The sequence below is a fragment of the Cheilinus undulatus genome, linkage group 14 (genome assembly GCF_018320785.1).
Source record: "Cheilinus undulatus linkage group 14, ASM1832078v1, whole genome shotgun sequence".
Lineage (NCBI taxonomy): Eukaryota > Metazoa > Chordata > Actinopteri > Labriformes > Labridae > Cheilinus > Cheilinus undulatus.
In genome coordinates this window covers 29244275-29255850 of record NC_054878.1, presented here as the reverse complement: position 1 = coordinate 29255850, position 11576 = coordinate 29244275, and the positions used below count along the sequence as shown (strand labels likewise).

Below are 11576 nucleotides of genomic sequence, written 5' to 3'. Positions count from 1 at the left end.
GAGTAGATTTATAGACTAGAACTTTTACTATTTACTGAAGTAAACCACATTAGCTGTACTTTTACTTAAGAAAAAAGTGATAAAAAATCAACAGATTTGAGTTTCAAGAATAAAACACCAAGAAAAAATGTGTACATTTTCTCACCAATATACCTTTGTTTAAACTACTGTATTTAATAATTGTTGCAACATAATTTCAGTTAAATGTGCAAATGTAAGTTTGACAACCTAGGAGCAGACCTTGAGCAAAATATCTTTTGTGCCCTCCTAGGGGGACACAGACAGGTTGGGAACCCATGTTCTATATTCATTGCTTTATTTTGTTTTAATCTTGAAAATGAAGTCTTGCAGCTAATGGATATTCAGAAAGTATCTCAACATAGATTATCAAATAAAGTAAGCCCAATAAAAAATAAATGTATAATATGGAAATGTCATCCTTTTGAAAAGTATGTTCATGTTTGCATGTAAGAAGAAGAGTGAGAGTTACCAGAGCCAACAACCCAGACAGGCTGAGGGCTTCTATCAAAATGACCTAGGCTTTTATAACAGTCCAGCACTGAAACAGACTGGCTGCCTCCATGCAATGCTGCATTAATGAATTTTCTTGATGACTAAAAAATCTAACTTTAAAAAGATATTATATGCAGGAATACTTTTTTTTGTCAAAATACATTATGTTAACATGAACAGGACCAAGGAATAATTTTCTAAAAGCTGTGATGCTGATGATAAAAATCTTTATTCTCTTCTCTTTAATCTTAATTTGTGCCTGCATTTAAATGTCAAATAATTATCTAATGACACACATTAATAATTTCAAGATAAAATTGATCACAGATAACTACACACCTTCCTTCCTGAGAAATAACCTGAACATTTGGTGCAGAGCTTCATCTTCTGTCCTTGTGCAACATCCTTCTCCAGTAAACAGCCCAATTTCCAGCACATTTCAGATCAAGCAGAAAACAAGTAGCCCTGACTCTGACATAGACATTCTGCATTTCCCTGGAATAAAACAAACACAGTTACTAGGGGAAAAGGTGGGAAATTAAACAGCTACATCGTTTTTGAGAAAGTCTGTAAGTGGCTTCATTCACACACATCAACAGCCATAATAATGCTACTTATTTATCTCATCCCATTACTAAATGATAATGCACTTATTCAGCATTTCCATCATTTTCTTTTTTTTCAAGGTCTCCTGACAATTAGCGTAGCCTGTAAATTAGCCTTTACAGGTCAACAGGTATTATTTCAATGGAATAACAGTGACAAATTTCCCGTTACTGATGGACTTAAGGGTGTCATGATGGATCATTCTCGGTGTTAACAGCGTTTGCTAATATTTTCAAAATAAAAGTTGAACCATTATTTGGCTACACATGCATGCAGAGAAAACACTACAGTTACACTTTGCCAGTGTTGCTTAAGATAAAAATCTGCAGACCTGCAAATACGTACACAAACAAATACAGCTGGAAACGAAATGTTTTATTGCCCCAATTTCCATCTCACACTTGTGAATTACAACAGTCTAAGGTTAAAGAGCAGTCCGTCCAGTTCTTTATTAATTGAAAATCACCAGTGAAAGCAATATAGTTTCCCCAGCAGCAGCATGTACAAAAATGCAGTTCACACCCCCTCTAAGGTACTGACACTGACAGTGAGGAGTAAGAAAATGTAATAGTGAGACATCCACTTTTTAATCAGTAAGGATATAAAGGTCTGGGTTGCAATTTTAAACAAGAAAAAAAAATCACTGTTTTTGTTACACTTCCTCAATGACTGTCTACTATCTTTTAACTGTGCAAAACAGTCTTAAAATGTTATGATCTGCCTTTGTGAGTTTTTTCTGCATGTTTTGATGCATGCATAATAATGGCAGAGTGCAAAAGCAACAACCTGAGCTGAGCTGAGCTGAATTAAAATCACTTAATATTACATTAATCATTAGTCTCCTCAAATTCATGCATAAACACAAGCATTGCTGCTCTAAAATTAAACTGTAAGACCAATTTGTACTCAATAATTTTTAAAAGCAGGTGTGCAATATACTGTAAACACTGCATTGTATTTCTTGTGCACAACACATGAGCAGTTAACAATACAAAGCAACATTATTTTATGACATCTGTAGATAAAAGTGCCACTGTAAACAAATGTTGTGTTCAAACCACTGAGGAACATTTAGATGTAAAAGAGCAGTCCGGGTTGGGATCAGAAAGTGGATTGCAGAGCTGTTTTTGGTGAGTCGTGTGTGCCTGTAAAATTATGTGGCAAATAGTCTATGATGTACTAAGCCCAAAGTGAGCATTGAGCAGTTCATTTTATTTTACTCCTTTTTGCAAAAGTAGGTTGGTAAGTAAGTAGGTTTTTGGTTGTTTACTCAAGATCTCAACTTATTTATCTTGTTCTTGGGATAACAAAGCTGGTTTTCCCATGATAATGTGTTAATGTCTTGTGATCTGTAGTAAACAATCAAAATGTACTCACTATCACAGGAAACAGTGAAATAAAATCTACGCATGTTCCCATAGGTCTTCTGTGACAATGTGCTTTTAAAAATTCTTTTAATCATGTGATTTTCTTCTGACTCTTTGGTCAATCATGTTTTCTAGGCTAAGGTCCGAACTTTAACATTTATTAAATAACTGAGTGGCTGAAAGGGTTAGGATTTCTCATGAAGGAGGAGGTGGTGGGTCTTGACGCTATACCAGTTAAGGATCTTAGCAACAGAATTGTCATTCTGAGTACGATATGAGACAAATCAGTGGTGAAAATCATTCATAAATTTTTTGTTCCAGTGCATTTCAGTATCAAATATCACTAAGTGCTAATTAATGATAAAGAACAAATTTAACAACCTTTTACATGTAGAACAGCATTTTTTTGTTTTTATGGCTTCTCCTATGACACTTCTTAGTGTAATGCTCTTATGATCCATGTCTTTCCAGTGCAATCCTCAGGTCTGCTCGGACTTTGGGCAGAAGAACTGAATGACAGCGTACTTGCCGCTGGTCATCCAGTCTGGATCTTGGGAGTCAAGCTTCTCTCCTTGGCCCGACTGCAGACCAACCTGAACATTGGCCTTAAGAGTCCTCAGACTACACAGCGGAGCAGGCCCAAAACCTCGTAGCGCAGTGTCGAAGCTAACGGTGTGATCCCAGTCTCTGTCTCCAGTTAGCTTTCTGTAATTGAGATCACCTTTAAACAGCACCAGGTCTGCTTCCTTCAGGACTGCATACAGATCAGGAGCATCAGCTGCCATGTCACAAAACTCATGGGGCATTGTCCAGAAAGGATGGTCATGATAGGACCACACCCCCTCCTTCAGGTACGTCTGCCACTTGGCACCACTCTTGGACATCCACTTGTGATTGGATGCCATGGTCTGCCTAATAGTCCACTGAAAATCCCGAGCTGTAACATCAGAGACAAACCATGGGATGCATTTGCCGTGAAAGTGGACTTCACGGACAAGCCCGGAGGAAACGAGGAAATCAGCAAAAATCAAGTCAGTGACCAGCTCAAAGCCAGCGTTGTCTAGAACAATGTCCACTCTGCCTGCTGAGGTTCTCTCCAGCTGTCCTGAACTCTTTGTGGAAGTCAGAGTCAACCACACCATGTTATAGTCATCCACCAAGATGAACGGTTGGAGGCTGTTCAGGGAATCTAATGGGCTGGTCTTCTGAGAGTTTTCTTGGCCAGCAGAGATAGAAAGATCGCACTTGTTGCCCCATAGAGACACCTTGATGAAGACAAGATACAATCTTAGCCTACTGTTTACTCTAGGAGGCATTTGTATTGACAGGATGCTTATTTCAGCAATAAATTAGAACATACAAAGTATACATTCATTTTTGTGTGTAAAAAAATATTTCAAGAGCAGTCAAAAGAAAACATACCATTGTTGTAAACAGACAAATGCCAATATTATTGTCATAAAAGACTACATTTAAGTGTCACATTTTGGTAACAGTTCAGCTTGTTTGGAACCTCGTAAGAGGTGATCCCAGAACGACCAGGAAGGATCCTTCACAGGGGAAAAAAAAACGATTAGTGCCAGGATGGATCAAGCTTTAAGCGCTGGGGTAGATATTGGTTTGTTAAGTATTAAACAAATGAACACTGTGAAACAAATCAAACCAAAATGCAACACCCACAACAGTCAGCTTCATAAAACCTTTGTCAACTCCTCAGTTGCTGCAGATCAGTCATCCTCCCTGATTCATAAGCAGCTGTGGTAAGATCCAACAAATGTTTTTGCAAGTCCTGTTAGTTAAAATATCAAATTAGAATAGAAATCTGTGTCAAAACTTGCAGGATGAAAGCTAGTTCTCTGATTAATCAAGGAGTCATAACGTTACATAATGCTGTGTTTAAGGCTAGCCAGTAACATGACCATTAGACTACATTAAACTTTAACTTTATAACTGGATAGCCCCTTGAGATGAACCATCTCGTTTTAGAGGGGGTCCAACACAGAACATAGAAAAATAACACATTTACATAAACATACATGTAACAAAGGCTCTCAATTACCCACCTCTCCATACATCAATCCCTTTTACCAATATACCTACATACAAAGACAAAAGAACATTGTGCCTTTTGTGTGGATTTTAGAAGGAGTCGAGCAAAAGATAAGTTATTTTCAATAAAGACGACTAAAGCATAGCAATATTAGAAACAGTAATAACATTAGATATGCCAGAGTGACTAGTGATAGTATGATATTATGATAAGAAGACATTTCCATTAGAAGCAGAGACATGGAGTTTTGAGGTAAGTGAATAATGATTTCTTGAACAGGCTCAGTTAATTTATTGTTCTTATGGCAATGGGTAAGTTATTCCAATCAGAGGGGGCTTTGAATTTAAATGCTCGTCTACCAATTTCCTTTTTGGTGAAGGGAACACAGAAGAAAGGTTGTTGGGCTTGTCTGAGAGGGTATGGTGATGTGTAAGGTATTAGATGTTGTTTTATATAGGCAGGACTTGTCAAATGAGTCGTTTTAAAGATTGTCTGGAGCCAATGGAAGTGTCTTCTTGCTTTGAGAGGTAACCAGTTTAGAGTTTCATACAGGGTACAGTGATGGGTTTGATAAGGGCATCTTAAAATGAATCTACAGAGGCTGTGGTATATAACATTGAGTGGCTGAAGGTGTGATTCAGTAGTGTTCTGATATACAGTGTCAGCATAGTCTAGTATTGGTAGTAGTAGTTGTGTTACAATTTTTTCCTCATTTGCTGAGTGAAACAATTTATAGAGCAATATAGAGTACCTAGGCTCCAGTTAAGCTTATTTGTTATGGAGTCAATATGCACATTGAAAGACAACACTGGGTCAATCCAGAGACCTAAGTACTTAAAAGAATTTACATGCTCCAAAGGAGATCCATCACTGAAAGAAATGTTTAAGGTTGGAGAGTCACCAAGGGCTTGTCTAGTGCCAAATGTCATGCTGCAGGATTTCTTTTTGTTCAGCAGTAGTTTGTTGGATAAGAGCCACCTCTGAATAGAGACAAACTCTCTTTGAAGAGATTTTTCAATGGCAGATCTATTTTTACTGGATGTGTAAATTACTGCGTCATCAGCATATAGGTGTACGTGGCAGTCAGAGCACATTTTAGGGAGATCATTAATAATTATTGAAAAAAGCAGTGGGCCAAGCGATGAGCCTTGTTGAACTCCCTTTTCAATGACTGGATAGTCGGACCTGCTGCCATTAAGACTGGCACACTGACGTCTATTGTGAAGATATGAATTAAACCAAAGCAGAGCACTCCGAGAGACACCAATAGAGTAGAGCTTATCCAGCAGTAGGTAGTGATCGACAATATCAAAGGCTTTAGTTAAATCGAGGAAAACTGCACCAGTGAGCTTGCCTTGCTCCGAAGTGGTAAACACATCATTTGTAAAATTAAGAAGGGCTGTAGTTGTTAAAAAGTTAGGTCTAAAGCCTGACTGGTGTGGGGACAGAATGTGGAAATCATTACAGTATTGTTACAGTTGGTTAAAGAGTAATTTCTCTAAGATTTTAGCGATAGAGTTGATAATAGATATTGGATGATAGTTATGTATGTCATAGGATCACCTCCCTTGTGAAGTGGAGTGACAGAGGCACTTTTCCAAGCTGAGGGAAGGGCATCAGTTGACAGAGAGAGGTTAAATAGATCACATAATGGATATATCAAAATAGGAGCTGCTAACTTAATAAATTTAGTTTCAATACCATCTGGTCCTGATCTGCAGTCAGCCTTTAGTTGGTTTACTGCACGTAGAACGTCAGCAGGATGGATTTTACAAAAAGAAAAACAGAATGTGATCATGATGTGTTCAAATGCAACATCGCCATTTAGTTATTAAACTATTTGCACGGTTTCATCTAGTAAATGGGCTTGTATTTCTTTTTTCAGTCTATTTATGATTGCGTTAATTCACATAAATGAACGCAATTAACTATTCATTATAATGCATTATTCATGATCACACTGTATAAGTCAATTGAAGTTTTTGTACTGCTCTGTTGAACAAAATACGTAAAAGCATGTTTTTACTGAATATAGATAACTTTTGTGCTCTTTTTATCAGTTATGCTGAAACCAAAAGGAGGTCTCAGTACAATACAAAGCTAAGTAGACTGACCAGTTATATGAATTGCAAACAAGAGTACCAAGTTTATAAACACTGATTAAAATATGTAGGACAGATGTCATAAAAATCCTTAAGGTACACTCCATCACGAGTTCACTTGAACTAACCAGCTTTCTACTTCAGTCAGTTGTTGTCATGTACTGAGAAGATAAAAAAGACTAACCTGTAGCAGTTTGTTAAAATGGTCAAGCAGCTGATTCTTGGAGATTCCCTCCATGTTCTTGCTGACTTCCTCCATGTATGTACATAAGGCCATCACAGCTTGCTGAGACTCAAAATAACTCTGAGTCTTCCCTTCATTGAAGACATCATAGTCACTGATAGGAGGACTAAAATTTAAAAGAAAGGTTATCATGACAATCTCGTACACATCAGGTATATTTAAATATCAATAAACGTGAAAAAGTGAAGATATATCTCTCTTGATTTTTACAACTGAAAAATCTTTTAAAGACCTCTTTAAATAATGTGAACAACAGTCATCCTTAATTTTGCAGTCCAAAAACATGTTATACCGTCTGAGTCAGATTTATCCTCAAAGTAAGGGTGGACTTGGCAGCTTATATCAATATTGTTCTACAGTCCATTTTATGACAATATTTAAAAGCAACTTGCTGCATTTTTTACTACTGATACAGTAACTTAATTCAAAGCTAAAAAATCAAAGGCACCTCCACCACCACAAGATCCACATGCAGAAATGTCTTCGTTTTTGCAGACTTTATGAATTGGTCCCAGACAGCCTGTGACTGCTGGAGGTTGTCCAAACCCATTACTCAAATGGTTAAGAAGGGTCATATGCAGCTTTCTGCTGACTTTGAAGTGTGCAGACTTCATTTATTCAATAATTCAAGAGCTAATGAAATTCAGATGTAACATTGTAAAGGTGGAAGAACTTATTACACATGTATATCAGTTACATTTGTAAAACTGTTACTTTATCAGGTAAGCTAGATATAACATTTAATTTCATCATGTCGAGTATAGGCTTCAGGGGCACTCAAAGTGCATTTTATTGTAGTATTCTTCTGGGCTATACAAATCAGCTGATTATAAAGCCATACAGTCTTACTGACGGCAGGGATAAAGTCTTGACATTTGTATTGAGCCATATATTAGATAGCGGGAAATAGCTACAAAAGGTTTCCATTAAGTATAGGGTACTCACTTGAGCCAGAGAGCCTCCTGTATCCTGCGGTACATGTAGCACTCCACATAAAGCCACGGAGACTTAAACCAACTGACAGGATCCTGGTCCCCCTGTAGTCGCTGCTGTCTCAGCAGATACTGGTTCCATGACTCTGTGTCTTGTAGACCATCAGTCAAGACGAGCACTGGTTTGTCAGTCTGCAACTCATTCCTCATCTTAGACAGCAGAGATATTGTTTGTTTCCCTGCCTGGATCCCTTCCTGGACAAAATACAAGACACACAGCAACATATTATATTACTCGATATTATTGTTAGTTAGGGAAGCAGCTCAAGTTTAGCTACTGACGTATTCTTACCTCTCCATATTCTTCAAAAAACATGTTTTTGTTGCGATGTATTGTGTCTATGACTTTAGTCAGGATAGTCGGCAACCTGTCTTTCACTGTCAAATAAGCAAATGACCTGCAGAGAAACGATACAGACGTTAATACTACACTGACATTTAAACAGCAGCAGGTGTTTACACTGGTCGGCAAGCTAATTTGCCTAGCAAGTGTGGGATTAGCACTATTTTGCGGACTGCAACAGTAACATTTACAAGCATACGGTTGTCAAGGACAGACACACATGCTAAGTAAAAAGAAAATACGCCACATGTTTGCAAGTGTTCCTCTAGTTATCTTTAACTTATGAATGGCTACTAGCAAACTGGGAATGCTAACACTGCAGTCAATACGCTATAAATACGACAGCAACGTCGAATAGCCGTAACGGAAGCAGCATATATAACATATTGTACTTGATTACATTATAGAGCACTGTGTAATATTAGCTGTCAACATACCCAACCACTTTAGCAGAGAGAGAAGGAGGAACTCCCTGCAAAATTTGATCGTCCGCCATCATTGCAGTAAGCGTTCAAACTACTGATGTGCCGTCTAAACGAGCCGGTTCAAAGAGTCGATTCTTTTATGTGAACGATAAGTTCCGGATCCTGTTTGAGAGCCGTTTTATACCATTATTATAACTACTATTATTATTTGTAATTATTTATGTGTGTCTGTGTCTTATTTTATTACCAGAAATGATAATTTCTCTATACTACTCTACCACTGGCATGCCACGCATTACAGACTCATGCTTGCGGGCCTGTCTATGGCTGGTTTTTTCAGTGCAGGCAGCACCTATAACCTAATTTTCAGAGCCCTTCTCACCAGTGTTTGTTGTTGCTACGTCACAAAACCAGAATCCTTCTTTCCTTGGTAGAATCTGTAATGTTTTTTAAAGATAGCTCTATATTCTTATTTCTGTATTTCAAGGAAATATGCTGGACTACGGTTTAGAAAATGAACGCTGCCAGCACAAAAAAGCCAGCTATGGACAAAGGCCCAAATGGTGCAACACTAATATATCATATCGAGTGTGTCATATAGCCCAGCCAGTGAGCAGGTTGTATTTGACTCCACATGTTGTTTTGGGGACATATTTCCAGAAATAACTGCATATTTTCATTATTCAAAAATAAATAAATAAAAATGATGCCTGATAGGAGTAAAATACCTGCACAAATATCAATCTCGTTATAATATTGCTGAATTTGGAGGGTTAAATGAAGCCAAAGTGGTACCAATAAGAGCCGTTTGGGAGCCAAGAGTTGTCTATTCTTGCTGAGCTAAGCCAAATGGTCCGGATCACTTAATAGAGTGAAATTCCCATTGATAATTCAAACTCAAACTTTATGGGTAAGAATTCCCGGGACATGAACAATGTGTAGGCGCTGCTGGTTGTAGACTGAAACGAGGCGTTTAAGTAATGTATTTATGAAGGCGATGGGTGAAAAGGTAGCCACATTAAAAAAAAAAAAACAACTTGACATCCTGTGTTTCGGGAAATACGTTTACAACATATTAGTGTTTCCTGGTTCCGTCAACTGTAGTATCTAACAACTACACGGTGCTACCATCTAGCGTTCAATGTGCTTATTGCAATGGTGGCGAGTGTGGGCAATTCATGTTGCCTCTGCGTTTGTTTTTGAGATGTTACATGTTCGTGTTCTTCTTAAACTCAGCATCTGTGCCATTCACGAGCTCTTTATCTATAAATTGTGTCCTTTCTGATGTGAATCAAATACAGTGCGATGATGCCGCATTGCGCATGGCAAATGCTTTTGCTGCAACACCCCGAGCATCTCTTGTTGTCCAGAGCAACGGTTGTCATGGAGACATTGATTCGTCCTATTACGAAAGGGGCAGAATTCGAACCCCCGAGGCTTTTTTGGCGGGAAAAGAAGGGGTGGAGCGATGTGTTCCGGTAAGGGGAGTTACAGGAGACATCATTTATACACATCAAAATGCTTACGTTTCTTTTGCCGCTAATATGAGGGGCCATAATGGAATGAGAACATGCATATTTAACTCATACACTTCTGCTGATAACATTTACTTTTGGTACAGCTGACACGCAACCAGCATTTTAAACTGCCAAATATCTAAACAGGCTTTCTTCTTGTTTTGGAATTTCTAAAAACCAATGTGTGCGCTTAGAAGTGGCTTAAGGAGGATTTTCTGACGAGGGAACCGGGACAATCTCTGTATTCTTGATTCTCTCTTAGAGAAACATGACCAATGGATTAGCTGCACCAATGACTAGACCTTTTAAACTGAAAAACACGCACATCACTTTATTCTGTTGTTGTTGTTCCCCCCTCTGTGATCAGCCTGGTCACTATGGGAACACGGCCGGCCGTTGTCAGGATGTGGGGTCTTGAGAGTGGGAGTCCAGCTGCGTCCACCTCCGGTGTTCATCTCCGCCGGCCTCCCATCCCCCCGCCGGGCCCCAGCCTTTGCCGGATCTGTTTTTCTGCACCGAGAGAGGAATGACTCACCACTCCGGTTTCAAAACAGGCCATGAGCGGGGGGGAGGGCGGCAGTTAACGTTAAAGGTCCTGTTTAAACAGGTGTTTCAGCTCACCACGCAGTCGTCGCGTGCAACAGTAGGCTCGTGAGGCTTTTTATTTGAGACACTGAACATGTTGTATGTCGCTGAAATTAAATGATACACTGACGTCAGACTTGTTCTAATCGACCGCAAATGAGACTGTGGCGTAGGCCCTATCTGTTCCACGTTTTCAACAATTTCAACAGGCTGCTGTTGGATTTGAAAATGGATTACTACAGGAATAATCAATTAAGTGGAGACCAGAGGAAGCACAGTCATGTGAAAGCCCAGTCTGCCACTCTTTTCAATAAACTGTATGAGAAAAGAAACAACAGGAGAAAGATGGAGCTCCAGCCTTTATACTGAAGCACACATGGGTGCATTGTTTTCTAACATAGCATTATCATAAAAAACTACTGAGTTTAATGTATTTATTTAAATGATTACACAACAATAAACCAGTGGTAACTGTCTGCATCTTTCCATAACCCCCTGCTGTGAGCCTTTTAGAAAAGTAAACATGCTATTGTTTCGTTGTCATTACCATCTACTGTTGCTCTACCAGTGCTCTGTTATTGTTTATGTGTTAAACATGTGCCCACACAGACCTCAATTTTCACTGGCTGATTAGTTTAAGTTAAAGTTGTGGAAAGGCATCCTCTTTGTTGACAGGACAGAGACACTGATGTCCTCAGGCTCTGCTCCTTAGACATTTGTGCCCCCTCCCATGTCTCTGACACTGGTCTCCTTTTACAGTCTTTCCACATTATCTGCACACTCAGCAAGCATTTTCTACTTGCTCAGTTTGGTCCTTCTGTGGACTCCCTGT

At 38.8% G+C, this 11576-nt stretch overlaps 1 protein-coding gene across 1 annotated transcript; it reads right to left on the bottom strand.

The window, feature by feature from the left end:
• Window positions 1-1479: 1479 nt before the first annotated feature.
• On the bottom strand, window positions 1480-8760 carry armt1 (acidic residue methyltransferase 1). Its single transcript, XM_041806164.1, has 5 exons — window positions 8655-8760; window positions 8167-8272; window positions 7828-8069; window positions 6823-6988; window positions 1480-3751 (listed from the first exon to the last, which is right to left on the bottom strand). The coding sequence occupies exons 1-5, from the start codon at window positions 8714-8716 to the stop codon at window positions 2966-2968; spliced, it is 1362 nt and encodes a 453-aa protein (XP_041662098.1). The 5' UTR covers window positions 8717-8760; the 3' UTR covers window positions 1480-2965.
• Between the last annotated feature and the right edge of the window lie 2816 nt (window positions 8761-11576).

What these genes read in the sequence shown, in the direction of transcription:
- armt1 (XM_041806164.1), bottom strand. Translation starts at nt 8,716, where the DNA reads ATGATGGCGGACGATCAAATTTTGCAGGGAGTTCCTCCTTCTCTCTCT. An exon ending in CTCTCTGCTAAAGTGGTTGG is followed by an intron (nt 8,273 to 8,654) that starts GTATGTTGACAG and finishes GTTTCTCTGCAG; the next exon opens with GTCATTTGCTTATTTGACAG. An exon ending in CAGGAGGCTCTCTGGCTCAA is followed by an intron (nt 6,989 to 7,827) that starts GTGAGTACCCTA and finishes TTTAAATTTTAG; the next exon opens with TCCTCCTATCAGTGACTATG.